The sequence below is a fragment of the Triturus cristatus genome, chromosome 4_2 (genome assembly GCF_964204655.1).
Source record: "Triturus cristatus chromosome 4_2, aTriCri1.1, whole genome shotgun sequence".
NCBI lineage: Eukaryota > Metazoa > Chordata > Amphibia > Caudata > Salamandridae > Triturus > Triturus cristatus.
In genome coordinates, this window is record NC_140586.1 from 360536258 (window position 1) to 360552443 (window position 16186).

General features: G+C 42.8%; 1 protein-coding gene across 6 annotated transcripts in view; it reads right to left on the reverse strand.

Moving 5' to 3' along the window:
• Positions 1-16186, reverse strand: part of LOC146833883 (torsin-1A-interacting protein 1-like) — a 426463-nt gene that overhangs the window by 315288 nt on the left and 94989 nt on the right. For all 6 annotated transcript variants that reach the window (XM_085601774.1, XM_085601772.1, XM_085601777.1 and 3 more), the window contains exon 5: positions 13448-13498. In XM_085601774.1, coding sequence (XP_085457900.1) covers positions 13448-13498 — 51 coding nt within the window. The remainder of the gene's footprint in view (positions 1-13447; positions 13499-16186) is intronic.

Consider the following 16186-nt stretch of genomic DNA (forward strand, 5'->3'; position numbering starts at 1 on the left):
ATCAGGAAAGCGGGGTCATGACATGACGAGATGTTACGGAGCACGGGAGATATGGTAATGGTCATTGGGGAACCAGTGGAATACATTGCAGGGGATCAGGGGGCAACAGTCAGGAGACAGCACACCCCGCAGTCTCGTAAACTCTCAAGACATATATACAGATATCCAGTGCACTCCAGGTGACTAGTGTGCCCACCATGTAATATGAAATTAAGTCAGTAATAAGGAGCTCTACACCAGAAAAGAGCTATATCACCACAACCTAACACATCCAGATTAGGTGGCTAAATAGATGGAAGGACTCCATACATAAAGTTTTCATGCGTGGAGCCAGATGCCAAATCAAAAACACATAATATTTGTAATTAGGTACATAATGCACATTCAAGGCTGTCTATCCCATTGGAAATCAGACCAGCATTCAAATGTTCGTGTGTGGTGTTATACGGCATCTACAAATGGATAAAAGTGCTACGGGGGACCTGGAAAGATTAAACAGAGCACCAGGGAATATCTTCATTCAGACCTCTCAGGTGGCTTTTAAGACGGAACACCCACCGTTGTTCACGGCGGAATAGAACTTGTTCCAAGGGTCCCATATTCACATCATAATGAGGTTTGTCAATGATGACCCATTGAAGGTCGTTTTCCGTGTGGCCCTTCTCAAGGTAATGCCTTGTCATACGTGTATTCGATTTTTTGCATCGGATGGTACTGCGATGCTCAGTGATTCTTTGTCGTACTTTGCGACAAGTCATTCCAATATAAATCAATGAGCAAGGGCACTTGATCATATATATGACCCCACTGGTGTTGCAGTTTGTGTGGTTATTCAATTTCCATGGTCTTCCCGGTAGAATATCCAGCTCCGTTATGTGACTAGTGAAGGGACAGCAAGAACAGGATCCGCATGGAAAATGACCAACCACAGGATTAGTGTTCCATAGTGTTGACTGGTGAGTTCTTACAATATACTGACTTACCTGAATGATGTGTGTGTTTTTATCACGTGTGCAACACATATCACGTGTGAGGTGTGTATTTTGGTATGTGGAGGTTGACCTTAAAGTTTTTACAAATGATACTGAATTGATCAACAATCTTTTTTCAGAGACATGGTACCGGACTGCAGCTGGTCCTTTTGTCATTTACAACCTACCAACGAGTATGGTCTGTAATTCATTTATTTTGATTACACGAGCAGAGTGATATATTGAGAGGTCCTGATGAATGCCGCGAACAATTAAGTCATCTGGCAGAAACATGTCGACCACCAACAACTAGGATATTTTGTCAATCCTAGATCACCTCATTTTAACTCTAGCTGATGGGAACTATTATTAAATTTGACTTTGTTACCCTGTAGCTAGTTTTATTTACCTACACACTGTTTAATTTCACACTCTGCCCCTTACTCCCCCTGTCACCTTGGATATCCCCATTAAAACACCTCACGCTCCTCTCTTGTCCCTTTTTTGAGAGTTGTAGCCCACACTGTATACCTTGCGGTTACAGTGTGCAAGAGGGGACCCAATGATGAAGCATGTCACCCTCGGGTGAGTGAGGGTTCTCGTCTTTAAAAGAAAAGATTTCCTTTGCCTCCCTTCCTTTTACACACACATATTTTTCTTCCTTAGGACATTAGCATTTCATCACTTTTAGTGAGATACATTCATTTGGAGTCAGTGATGCCTGATGCTTTGTTTTACTCCATCATTCGTACCCCTTAGTGTGATATATATTTAGTACAGCAATTGCTGTGGGTCTTAGTGTTTTTAGGTTTTTGATTGGTTCGACTGGTTGTCCTGTTGCAGTAGACACACAAATTTATCCCATAAGTTGATGTTTTGTTAGCACTTATCTCTGTATGGACATGACTGAACATACAGGTTTGGCTTTTGATGAGGACACAGTACAGGCAATACTTGATACACCCAGTATCCTAGATACTCATATTTCACAGACTCTATCTAATGCAGAAGAATGGACAAAACTTAGCAACATCAAAAAACAACAAGTACGTACCATTTTACATGCCGCCATTTTGACAGAATATCTTAGAGGGAATATAGCTCCTCCCGGCCTTATCGTATCCAATACCCCTAGACTATTTTTAGACAATAAAGTCTTTGTTACCAACTGGTCCAAAATAGCCTGGCGTTGTACCAGGGATTGGCTCGTTTTAATAATCACGACAGCGAAAGAAACAGCTGATCAACTAGTTATCGAGATCCAATCTCTGGAAACGCAACTTAAATCAGGCATACAGATCTCAGTATACAAAAAGAAGCTTGATGAGATTACAAAAAATCTGAACGAGATCAAAGACGATCTGGTCAAGTACAAAATCGACAAACTCAAGAAAGATCTTGACAGATTCTCTCTTGAAAAGGTGTATCCTTACATTGCTGACGGTTACCAGGCAGGTCTTATTAAAAAGGGTAATAAGAAAGGTACAAGAGGTTGGCGCAGAGATACGGACGAGTGGACCTCCAACTCTGACGAGTGGAGTGACTCCACTGACTCAGACACAGACCAATCTCTTTTTCGTCAACAAAGACGAGGCAGGGGTAGAGGCAGAGGCTACACTTTTCCCCAGAATCAACAAACACCTTGGTGGCCACCACAACCATGGTCTTTTCCACCTCCTCTTTTTCACCCTGGCCCACCTTATGGTGGCCCGTCTTACCAACCTTTTTTGGGACAGGGCAGAGGACGAAGGGGACGCAGGAGAGGCAACAGAGGCCAGACACCGGAGATCCCCAGAGTCAATTGGGACCCGGCGTTGGAACAGAGAATCACGAGGAGCATGGCAGCCTCCACGAGCGAGCTAACAACCTAATTGTTAACTTGAGCAGTAAATCACTCACGGAACTAGAGATCTGTGTTCTGTCCAAAGGTCTAGGTTTTGTACCTACAAAACTTGGCGATGACTTTATGACGCACAAGGAATTGGCGGAATTTTTCCGTAAAATACGTTTGTGCTTTTTCTTTAGTGATGTAGAGACAGAAACGCATGATGAGAGTTCCAATACTGGACTCCGCAATAAATCCACTTTCTTGCCCACTTCACAACAGGTCCCCCCTGAAGTCCTCACGTTCGAAAAAGCGGTCCTGAAGGACTACGAATTGGGCCTTAGCCACACTAAACAAGGTTTTTGCAATCTGTCAAATTCAGAGAGACAATGTGTCTCCAATTTGGGTAATGACCCCCTAATCACGATCAAGCCAGCTGATAAGGGGGGAGCGACGGTAATTATGGATACAGAGGTCTACAGACAAGAATGCCATAGACAGCTAGAGAACACCACTTTCTATACTCGTATTGCATTAGATCCAACTAGACGATTACAGCTGAAAATTAAGTCTTTGGTAGAGGAAGGGAAAGAGGCTGGCTGGATCACGAAAAATGAGGCTGATTTCCTGATCCAAAAAAATCCCAAAATACCAGCCTTTTATGCTCTCCCAAAAATCCACAAGAATCAGCGACCTCCTCCAGGGAGGCCGATAGTATCTGGAATTGGGTCCCTTCTAGAGCCTTTATCGAAATTCGTGGACCATTTTCTTCGACCATTTGTGTCCTTAATGCCATCGTATCTACAGGATACTAAACACGTCTTGCAACATCTTGAATCCCTCTCTTTTGATCCCGATTGTCAACTGATGGCTACATACGATGTGGAAGCGTTGTATACGAACATACCGCAAGATGCCACTTTAGAGACAATACGAGATCTATTAGAAAGTAATCCACGTGATGACCAAACACCCAATGATTTTGTTATGCAATGTGCGACACTGGCACTTCAGGAAAACTTTTTCAGTTTTGAAGGGCAACTGTATTGGCAAACTACTGGTACTTCCATGGGGAGTACCTGTGCACCTAGTATGGCCAACCTGTACATGCATAATTGAGACTCAACACATCTATCCTCTACATAATCCTTTCCATGATCAATTGAAACTGTGGAAACGCTATATAGATGATATCCTGGTCATCTGGGAAGGTGACCAGGAGTCTCTTGAAGACTTTTCTATATGGCTTAACACACGGGATACTAATCTGAGGTTTACTGGTGAGAATAACAACTTCTCCATTCCCTTTTTGGACCTCCGACTATACCCTAAAGATGGGAGGATCCATACTGAGCTATATCAGAAACCGATGGCCCGTAACTCCTTATTGAGCTTTCATAGCTTCCACCCAAGGGCATTACTTACCAACCTTCCAGTCGGTCAATTTCTTAGACTCAGGAGAAATTGTTCAGAATTGGTTCAGTATTATAAACATGCCAAAAAGTTGACTGATGAACTAGCCGCCAGACATTATCCAATACAACTGGTAAAAAGAGCGGCAAAAAGAGCCCGCAACAATGACAGGGGGGCACTCCTGGAAACATACACCAAACCAAAATCAGATAGATTGGTATGTGTGACAACTTTCAGCAACTTAACCACAAATGTTAAAAGGGCCATCAACAAGAATTGGCACATACTTAACACAGGCAAGCTGACACTGGACTCACCCCTGTTTGCATTGAAACGTAGCAGTAATTTGCAGGACCTCATGGTACACACACGACCAAGAACTGTTGTACATCACAACAGCCAGTCAACACTATGGAACACTAATCCTGTGGTTGGTCATTTTCCATGCGGATCCTGTTCTTGCTGTCCCTTCACTAGTCACATAACGGAGCTGGATATTCTACCGGGAAGACCATGGAAATTGAATAACCACACAAACTGCAACACCAGTGGGGTCATATATATGATCAAGTGCCCTTGCTCATTGATTTATATTGGAATGACTTGTCGCAAAGTACGACAAAGAATCACTGAGCATCGCAGTACCATCCGATGCAAAAAATCGAATACACGTATGACAAGGCATTACCTTGAGAAGGGCCACACGGAAAACGACCTTCAATGGGTCATCATTGACAAACCTCATTATGATGTGAATATGGGACCCTTGGAACAAGTTCTATTCCGCCGTGAACAACGGTGGGTGTTCCGTCTTAAAAGCCACCTGAGAGGTCTGAATGAAGATATTCCCTGGTGCTCTGTTTAATCTTTCCAGGTCCCCCGTAGCACTTTTATCCATTTGTAGATGCCGTATAACACCACACACGAACATTGGAATGCTGGTCTGATTTCCAATGGGATAGACAGCCTTGAATGTGCATTATGTACCTAATTACAAATATTATGTGTTTTTGATTTGGCATCTGGCTCCACGCATGAAAACTTTATGTATGGAGTCCTTCCATCTATTTAGCCACCTAATCTGGATGTGTTAGGTTGTGGTGATATAGCTCTTTTCTGGTGTAGAGCTCCTTATTACTGACTTAATTTCATATTACATGGTGGGCACACTAGTCACCTGGAGTGCACTGGATATCTGTATATATGTCTTGAGAGTTTACGAGACTGCGGGGTGTGCTGTCTCCTGACTGTTGCCCCCTGATCCCCTGCAATGTATTCCACTGGTTCCCCAATGACCATTACCATATCTCCCGTGCTCCGTAACATCTCGTCATGTCATGACCCCGCTTTCCTGATCTTAATATATCAATCAGGATACTGCACTGTGGACACATAGCATTTTTCGAATGTCCAAACTGGTTGTGGCAATTACTTTAGTTTAAATACGGCGTGCAATGTTGCATTCCGATCGTGCTTAGCGCCATCTCCCCGCATTAAACTACATTTCCCATGATTCTGCGTTACCCGGAAGTTACTTGTTTCACTTCCGGGCATACGCATTAACGAAGGTGCATGGGAGTTTTAAAACCACTGCGAGACGCGCAGTTCTCCCCAGCGGGTTGGTGCTCTATTGGGACGAGACGGATTAACGGAAGGTACTGTAGGGAGTGAGTGTGGGTAGCCGGTGATGCTTCGGGTGTTGTTGAAATTGAGTGATTTTCGATCTGATCTGTGCAGTCTTCTCACTGACTTAGCCATTATCATTTTACTCTATTCCATGATCCTAAGGGCTGGTAGCTTGCGTGTAACGCTCTGGACCCACTCGTTTCTTTGGGAATATTGGGTTAACGGGTGTTATATTAAATACGGACGATTGATTTGGCATGCAGTCCGTCTTATATTCCAACAAGCTACACGTGGCGATGAAGTGACTGTGAGTCACTCCCCCTTTTTTTGGGACATGAGATTTATTAAGTTTCTATTCTGAATACTGCTTATTGTGTAAATTATAGATTGTGCTTGTCATAACTATATCCAATGACAGCAACACCAATCTATTAGTCCATGTGTTCATAATTGTGCAACATGTGAGAACCATACTGAACTGGTCTTTTATCTTTCTAGTAATCTGTGCTCTTTAGCATCATTCGTCGCAAGGTAGAGGTAAATTAACATTACCCCTAGGTGAGTTCTTACAATATACTGACTTACCTGAATGATGTGTGTGTTTTTATCACGTGTGCAACACATATCACGTGTGAGGTGTGTATTTTGGTATGTGGAGGTTGACCTTAAAGTTTTTACAAATGATACTGAATTGATCAACAATCTTTTTTCAGAGACATGGTACCGGACTGCAGCTGGTCCTTTTGTCATTTACAACCTACCAACGAGTATGGTCTGTAATTCATTTATTTTGATTACACGAGCAGAGTGATATATTGAGAGGTCCTGATGAATGCCGCGAACAATTAAGTCATCTGGCAGAAACATGTCGACCACCAATAACTAGGATATTTTGTCAATCCTAGATCACCTCATTTTAACTCTAGCTGATGGGAACTATTATTAAATTTGACTTTGTTACCCTGTAGCTAGTTTTATTTACCTACACACTGTTTAATTTCACACTCTGCCCCTTACTCCCCCTGTCACCTTGGATATCCCCATTAAAACACCTCACGCTCCTCTCTTGTCCCTTTTTTGAGAGTTGTAGCCCACACTGTATACCTTGCGGTTACAGTGTGCAAGAGGGGACCCAATGATGAAGCATGTCACCCTCGGGTGAGTGAGGGTTCTCGTCTTTAAAAGAAAAGATTTCCTTTGCCTCCCTTCCTTTTACACACACATATTTTTCTTCCTTAGGACATTAGCATTTCATCACTTTTAGTGAGATACGATAGTTTGTGGTGCACAGAACCCTGATTTTGGACTCCTGTGGGTCTATTTCTGGCCTGCAGAAAGACATTGTTAGATGGAGCTAGGATTGCTACCTTGATCTGTGTCGCATTTTTTTGGATGATTTGCCTAAAATTATTTCCAGTTTAGCCTGTTTTCCTCCTAACAGTTTCTTGAGTTTCTTTCTGTTTTACAGGCACATTTCAAAGGGAGAAATAGCTCCGGCTACTGCTGAACTAAGTTTTATCAGTGGTAAGACATTTTAGTCATCCCAGGGTTATTAAATGATTCATGCTGCCCTTTAGAATAATCAGGGGCATCAACACCCTAGTTACTTGCCCGCAACGGGCGTTGATCATTCAGGTTTTTTTTAGGCCTTTTGTTGAAGTCACTTTAATCTGAAGACTTCAATGTCAGGGGATGTATTGTTAGATAGGTTGTCTGCTAACTGCAGACATTTTTTGCAAGGTGTCAAACATGACTTGCAGTGAATCAAAAACATAAGCGGTTTATACACTTACATTTAAAAAGGACAACATTAACATAAGGGGCTGCAGTCAGGCTACATGAATTCAAAGTGGTGCAGGTCTAAAAACCGAAACTCTCTCAAAATCTGGTTAGGTGGAAACGTCTTTTTTTAACACATACCTATGAAAGGACATAAAATAAAATTAAACAGGACATTTTTGTTTACATGTTGAAAAACGGACTGTTCAGAGGTTGTCATTTCCTGTCCATTCAAATGCCAGTTTTTTTTTTTTTTAAGTGGGCTTAATCCCTTTCCTGTAGATGAGCTCCTGTCACTCACCAGATAACTGGTTTCTTTCACACCAAATCCCATTTGAGCATAGGTACTCCACACCCACCATTCAAAGCTTTTCAGAGAATAAGCCCTGCTGTCTGTCACAGTCCTGGTTACCAGACAGCCATCTGTCAAGGACGTTCCAGTCACTGGTCCTTAGTTCCTACAAATGAGAGCAGAGGACTGGTGTTTGGATAACTAGTCTGCAGATCTGATTTTTTAATCTTCAGGGACTTTGTACACGAGGGACGTAGCTGTTATAGAGTGAAACTCTATTAAAAGACAGCATTTTGCCCTAAAACTATTTACTTTTAAACTGAGGTGGCATTGCTTTGCTCAGCTAAAATGATCCTCAATTACGAGTTGATCTCTACATCAGATTTTCTTGACGATTGTGTTATTTCAATCATTAAAGTGTTTTCTTCTGAACTAAATTGGTTTGTACATTTAATCTTATTTATACAGACCCCCCGGGATATTGCGGCATGGATTAGCAAATTTAGCGGCATAAATATGGAAATTTAGCGGCACAAATATGGAAATTTAGTGGCATTTTGCAGCACTTTATTTTACTCATAATCAATGGAAACTGTTTTAGCAGAATATTCCACTTTGAATAGGCAACCTGGGAAATAGAACAGAGGAAGCAGCCCACAGGTGAAGGCTGTTATCCCTTGGAAATGCATTCCTCCATTTGCTTTAGTATAGGTTCCGAGAAGCCCATCAAAGATGGCCTGGTAGCATCCCATAGGAAATGGCATGCTAGAATCTACCTTAGTGTATGCTCTGTGGGTCCAGATTGGAGGGACAGGGAGATACCCAAAGAAATTGAAATTATGCAACCAGTCACAGTATATGACCTGTGGAATCCACTTAGGAGCAGCAGAGGAGAAACTCCTAATAAAAGCACTATACAACCGTGTAATACTTCAAGGCAAATCGCGAAATCCTGAAGGGTCTGGCTAGGGCTTCGACCGTTAATGTTTTCACCCGTGAAGGGGGCAGGGAGGGGCACAACGTTATAACATTTGCAATGTAATAGGACTTGCATTTACGCGCGTTCAGGCTATTGTCATTGTAAATGACAATGCCATTTATTTAGGTTTTAAAAACCAAAACATAAATAAAAGGCATTGTCATTTACAATGCCAATAGCTCAAACTCGTGTAAATGCGAGACCTATTGCATTGCAAATGCTTGTTTTTCTTACTATTCTGCTAGGGTGACAGACATTTACACAGGACATGTATGGATGGATTTTGCTGCAGCTCTGTCCTCTCCCCACCACTTCCTTGCCGCCTGACAGTTTCCAGAGTGTGACTTATTTTCACCTGATCTGCCCCTTTGGGTTCACTGCCTGCCCCCTAAGTGTCCTGTTCTGGTCCCTTGTCTCCATGGTACCCATCACCTTGCTGCCCATTAATTACCTGCCTGTATCCCATTCTGCCCTTCCTGTTTACCTTTCCTCTACTCCCTGCTTTTATCCAGTTGCCACCTCATCAACTCATATCCTGGTCTTACCTCGTCACTTCACTTGATGCCTGTAAAATGTCCTCCTCTCTCTTGATTTCTACCTGCGCCAGGTTCTGCCCTAAGGTGCTCGCTGCCATCCCACTCCTTCCTGCCTTTGTCCTCATCTCATCTACTTGTGCTGCCTTTTGCGCCATGATGCCGTCACCTTTCGTCTGCCTGGCCCTTACTTGTGCCATCTCTGTTACCAGGAAGCTTGCCGCCTGCCCTTCTCTCGCCTGCCACCTAGATTTATACCAGTTCCTTCACTGGGTTTAGCTCCCAAGATGTCCTCTTTCTGCCAGAGTTTGCTATGATAAAGGCACCCTCTTAAAATGTGGAAGAAGCTCTCCCCATGAAACTTAGTCACCAGCAGTTACTGTCTAATTGTGCGCATTGCCGATTTCGCGGGCACTTCTGTAAAAATCGCGGCACTTTTACAAAAGTGCCGATTTCGCGGCAAACCTATCATAACTCTAATGTAGTTTGGGAATCACTGTTCAGATATCACAGCATGCTATTGTTGAAGTCCTTGCTCTTTGTGCAAAGCTACCAAAAGAAAGCTAGACATTCCTCTAAGAAACCGGTTTTACTTCTAGGTGCTCGACTGCTTTGACTGTGTGGGAGTTCAGTGACAGCTCATATTAAGTCCAGGGTTTCCCTCTGGCACAATCTGGTTTCCTAACGGAACCTGCGTCATGAGTATGACAACTCCATAATTGAGAGCCATGCTTTGACATAGTATACTGTAAGCTTTCTCTAGGAGCGGAGAGTTGCAAAACATTATGAAGGTTTGGACAGAAGAGGGAATTGTGTATTAAATGGTTAACTACTGAGCAATATGCATTAAGTCTTGCACCTGTTTGTGGGTTACTTTAGCAAATACCCCTGCAGGGACAATTGACCCAATGCTGAAGATTAATCTCAAAGGATGGGCAAACACTAAGAGGAACTGTTGTTTCAGTACGTATAAATGAAGTAACAATAATTAAGAGAAAGGTCAGAGTCCTACTGTGGAACTCTTGGTCCAAAAATCATTCCACTAATTCTTACAGGTTATTCACCTGTAGAACAAACATGGGCTCCTATCAACACTGTCTTCCTGAAGCTGATGCAACAGGAGTTTGTGACAAACCGGTCAAGAGAGAGGTCATGCCTTTTTTAGGTCTCGCCTGACCCAGCTCATGCGCTGCTCTGGCGAGACATTTAGTTGGTGGGTTTACAAAATGCTACCCACATTTTTGTGCTGGCGACAAGCTACAGTGCACAATGGCGTGCACGCGCACAGCTACTCCCCGCATTTCCCCCTCCCTTCTTGCACAGCCATCTGCCTTCAGCCCCATCTCAACCCCTCCCCCCGCTGCTGCGCCCATCGCGATCGCTATCACTTTCGCTTTGAGAGTGATCGTGATGACTACCCGTACATACATTCTGACCTAACTGCACATCACCTACGCGCCCGTCGGACCAGCCTCCTATGCTCCTTTCGCCCTCAGTCCTAAGCCAGCACGGCGCTCTGCTGTCGCCCGCCCTTCAAACCTACAGCTCGCCTCTTACACTCCTTACCTGTCTATGTTAGAAACAGACCTCCTGCGCCACTTTCAACCTCCAGCAGCAGCTCGCCTCTTACACTCCTTACCTGTCTATGTTAGAAACGGACCTCCTGCGCCACTTTGAACCTCCAGCAGCCCTGGCCCCAGTACCCACCGGCCTTCTCCGTTTCGCTCCTCACACAGCCGCCATTTTGTTCCCGTAATTTCACCCCCAGTGTTGCCAGGTCTGGATGCAAAAACGAGGGCAAACTGCGAGAGGGAAAAGGCCTGAAAGAAGCCCGCCCACGTGAAAGCAAGCCCATCCCTACATATATCGACAGTAACGGTCTACAAAAGACAACATGTGACTCATCGCTCCCATTATTAGTGAACAAACGTGAATGTTCGTCCGCTCTAACCGATGTCTGTACTTTTCTACCTCATACAGCCTGTGATTTCTTTTCTTTGTTTCAGTGTCTTTCCATTACCCGCCTGCATTCGACGTGCTCTTTCGGCTGTATTTGGCCTCCCGCTTCATTGCCACTTTCTGTATCAGTTTTCTACGACCTTTGGCCCGTTTTCGCTCTACTGTTGATATGTCATAAATGCCCATCCTTGACCTCTCTTTGTTCCATCACCCCTGTGCGTTTTTCGAGCCCTCTATTTTTTGCTACCCCTGTTGGTTCTTTTCTGCTCTTCAATTTATTTTACCTTGTTTTACAGTGCATACACAATCACATAGGATACACGGGTGACATGCAAGTTCGCAGAGCCCGTGGACATTCATACCCAAGTGGCAGAGGTAGATAGCAAAAGTCCTACCTAGTTGATGCAGATTGGTTAAGAATTGCTGGTATTTGAGGCCCCGAGTGAATTATAAGAGAGAAAGCGACAGTCATAGAACCCTAGAGAGCGTGTTCCAGAGTCTGTGTGCATATAGAAAGGATGCTTGCTTCCTGTTCTTTCTTTGATTTCTATATTTCTGATTATGCCAGAGCGTGGCTCAGTATTCTGATCTAGAGACCATAGATGGTGTGATGTAATATAGCTCACTTTCTGAGATTATCACCTTGACCATGATACATTATGTTTTGAGAAGAATATATGCTGCCAAGCAATATAGCTCTCCCTGTGAGAGAAATAAGGTGCATTTCTTTTGAAACTTGATCGGATGAGACGAATGACTGCATGGCATAAGGTCCTTAACTGCGCCAGGATGGCATCTGGTAGCCCGGTAAGTAGTAAGACAAGCATTGCCATAGCTAATATGTCTCGCTTTTGGACCCTTATAAGTGTTTAGCCACGCAACAGTTGATGTTGTTGCACCAAGGATATTGTGCTGCAGAACTAAATACTTATAAGGTCCCAAAAGCGAGACCTATAGGCAATGCCAATGCTTGTTTTATGAATTAGTGTGAGTGTCAGACAAAGGGATGACTTGGAATCACGAAGCACGAACGAAAGCCCCTGCAAGTCGAGTGACAGTGATGTAATTCCCCCACAGGATTAGCACATGGTATTTGACTGACTACAGAATTTAAGGACCCCATCACGTCCCTGGGCTCCTTTTACTGCATGTGCACGAACCTGGATTAATTGTTTCCAAACCCAATCGTTTGGCTAATCCCTACACTCCTTCAGGACTTGAATAGTGGTAGGTGGGTGTGACAGTCACCATCCTGCTCGTTCCTCATAAGTACACTAAACTCTTTCACCTTCACTGTGAAATGAAATGTTGAAATCTGTACTGCAGGAAGAGGGGTCCTGCTATGACAACAGCTAATTGCTAAAAACGCTCCTTACTATGATAAACTTAGTTTTTTCCATTTTATCATTAAATCCCATTGGCACTGAAACACGTCACAATGAACAGGGCCCAAAAAAATAAAACCACTTGTGCGGCCCATTAAGCTACAGCTCAAATTTGGTAACACCGTGAAGGAAGAACTACTGTGGGATCCAGGGAGAACAGGGACTTTGTGCATGTATGCACGAGGAGAAAAAGTGGAGTAAGGAAACACTCATAAAATACGAACCATCAGACGTACATGCGTACCCTGAAAAGCGAGAAAAAGACTAATTGTATGAGCAGGCTTATTAAAGAGGAAAGTTTTCAAGTAAACTAAAAATTCACCGAAAAAACTATCAAGAGAGGAGGAGAGCCAATATTAGTGGGTAAATCAAGCAAGTAAGCAAGGTGGGAACTACGGAGACACTGCAGTAGAAGATAAATACTAAAGTGATGCCAAGAGAAACCACAACCCAAACACGATAGAACACCGAAAACCCCTATACCCCGTGTAAGAGTAAGCTCAAATGAGATTATACAATCCATGGCTCATAATGTAGGATTACAGCAATTATATCAAGGCCGCCTTAAGGCACTATCATGACAAAATGACAAGAATGTCTTAACCATAATTTGACATAACAGAAGGATTCTAAGTTAGTGTGCATAAACCTTGCAGGTGTGAGCCATTTCATTCAGGAATAATACCTTCTTCAGAATCCGCTGTATCCTCCTCGTCTGTGTCAGTTTCAACAACATCTAGGAAAAAATAAACATTATCAGGCAGGATACTGCATAAAGGAGCAGAGTTAAGCAGCTACAACCAATCCCTTTAGGCGACTACAGAAGAAACACAAGTCTCTGAGCGAATATGAAAACATAGTGTACACAAACATTTGCTTCCACTTCCACAGGGAGCCACCAATACTTAATGGAACAAACGTACATTCAGGAGAAGGAAGGGAGAAAATGAAATGAGAAAAGTCTTTAATCAATGGGTGATGTACATTTAGAAGGTTGTTAAAGGTGCCCTGGTGTGCTAGGGCTTCATAATGTCTAACATTTTCTACATTGTGGAGGTATATGGTGTTATCTTTTGTGACAAAGCAATCCCAGCATTCCCATTTGGCAGGCACCATTTTCAAAAGACTGGTGCAACACTAATAGTATGTGTGCAAGAGACTACCTGCTGAAATTAATGGAAGGGCTGACTTAATTAATAGGACTGCCGAACATTTGCTTAATTAATTTTATTAAAAATATTAATATTATTATTTGCTTAATTAATTAACAGGACTGACGACCATTCGCTTCAGTGAACACTTGCATCTGCAACACAGTTCTGTCTCAGTCGATTTAGGAAGGTGCTCTCTCACTGGAACAGCAGTCAAAAGACCCTGGCGGTGAAACCTATAGAAGGAATGAACAGTGGGGAGTCCCCAAAGTTAATGTCCCTAGTAGCCTGGAGGAAGGGTGTGGTGTGTGGAGGTGGGGGGGGAAGGTAGGATGCATCCCAAGGAATCAAATTTCAATAGCCCATTCAGAATTGTTGGCTCACTGAGGAACAATTGAGTGCACAGGGCTTCCCTCACATAAATGAAAGTAATAGCTGCAAAGCAGTTTCTCCACGGACACAGCTCCAAAATGATTCCCATTTCAGCCTGAGATTAATGTTACACAATTCAATAGATGTATTCAATATTCCACAATTTTACAAGGACCCTGCAGGTTTACTGATTTGTTAATCCATCGCTACTCCCCTGTAGACTGGGTTCATCTCAATCAACTCATATAGTCTATTGACATACAAAAAGTCAGTGAAGCACTAGCTTTCTAAACCGCATAGGCAGGCATTGCTTAGATGCAGTTCTTTTAATTGAAATAAATATATTGGAAAATCTGCAATTTTTCCTCTTATTTACAAGCAGGCTAGACAGGGTTGCCCAGTCGCCAGGCCTTTTAGATCTGGTTTTAAAAAAACAAATTAGAAAATCAAAAGGGACTCTCATGATAGGCCTCCTGCTGTTAGTAACAGCAACTTTAAAAACTTAGTCTAAACCAAAGGATACTTTAAAAAGATGGTTTAACTGGTTACCGCCTCCTCTGAGGCAGATGCGGGAAACATGACCACATTACCAAAATTCCTCTCCACGGGCTTTGCCCAATATAGAAAACTTTTTATGCAAAAATGATGCAAGTCGTGCAATTTATTTGGAAGCATAAAAAAGTGAGACAAGCAGTCCGGTATCGGCTTATGTTTTAAACAATCAGATAAGCCTAATCTAACTTTCAGTATTACTACTGTTCAGCTGTTGGAAAGTGCAAATTTTGTATCAAGATGTGTAGTTTACTGTCATGGAATGTCAAACAAGACACATAGGTTTGGCTCAGCAGAGCAAACCTTTTGACATTAGAAACAAGACACTATACCTGGCTTGCTTAAAGAGGCTACTTATATTTTCATGTACAACAACTGAACATTCCATAAGGAGTATGTTACTTACCCTGTAAGTATTTATTCGTAGTGTGCAAAGCGGTAGATTCACATGCTGTGCACACTCCTGCCATCTAGTGTTGGGCCCGGACTCTGTGCAATTTGTTTTCTAGAGAAAGTTTTTTATGGTTAACGTTGTGCGTCATATCTCCTCCACGAAGCATTGCGCATGTTCAACAGCTCCTTTGTAAAATTGTAATATTTGTTCTCTGCCATACAGGAAGTGAGGATATAGTCTGGTATGTTAGTGTTTGCTGTTAAACATGCTTCAATTTATTGTGTGTATGTGCTACCATCCAATTCCTGCCGAGGAGGCGGGAGGATGCATGGGAATCTGCAGAACTACACGCTACAAATAGATGCTTAGAGGGTAAGTAACATACTCCATTTATAGCATGTGTTGGCTGCAGATACACATGCGATGCATAGATTGTAAAGCAGTACTACTCCTGCGGTAGATTTAGGAATCAGATGGTGTATTTGCCTGAAATAATGTGCTTAGAACGGTTTGTCCCACTAGAGCTTGTTGTCTGACTTGTACGATCATACAATAGTGTTTGGTACAAGTGTGTGGGTTTGTCCATGTTGCCGCTTTGCAAATGTCTGCTAGTGGGATATTGCCTAAAAAGGCCATGGATGCTCCTTTTCCTTGTAGAATAAGCCCTTGGTATTGTGGGTGCTCATTTTACTTTGATGTAGCAAATTTGTATACATTCAACTATATCTAGCAATCCCAGACTTTGAAGGCTCGTTTAACATCAACTGTATAAAACACCCTTACTGCAACGGTCTCTGGTTTTGGAAAGAAAGGTAAAGCGAATGTCTGATTTAAGTGGAAAGGTGATATAACTTTTGGTAGAAACTTTGGGTTTGTGCGCAGTTGAACCTGGTCTTGAAACACTTGGAAATAAGGTTCCTCAATACTTAGTGCATGTATTTCACTCATTCTTCTA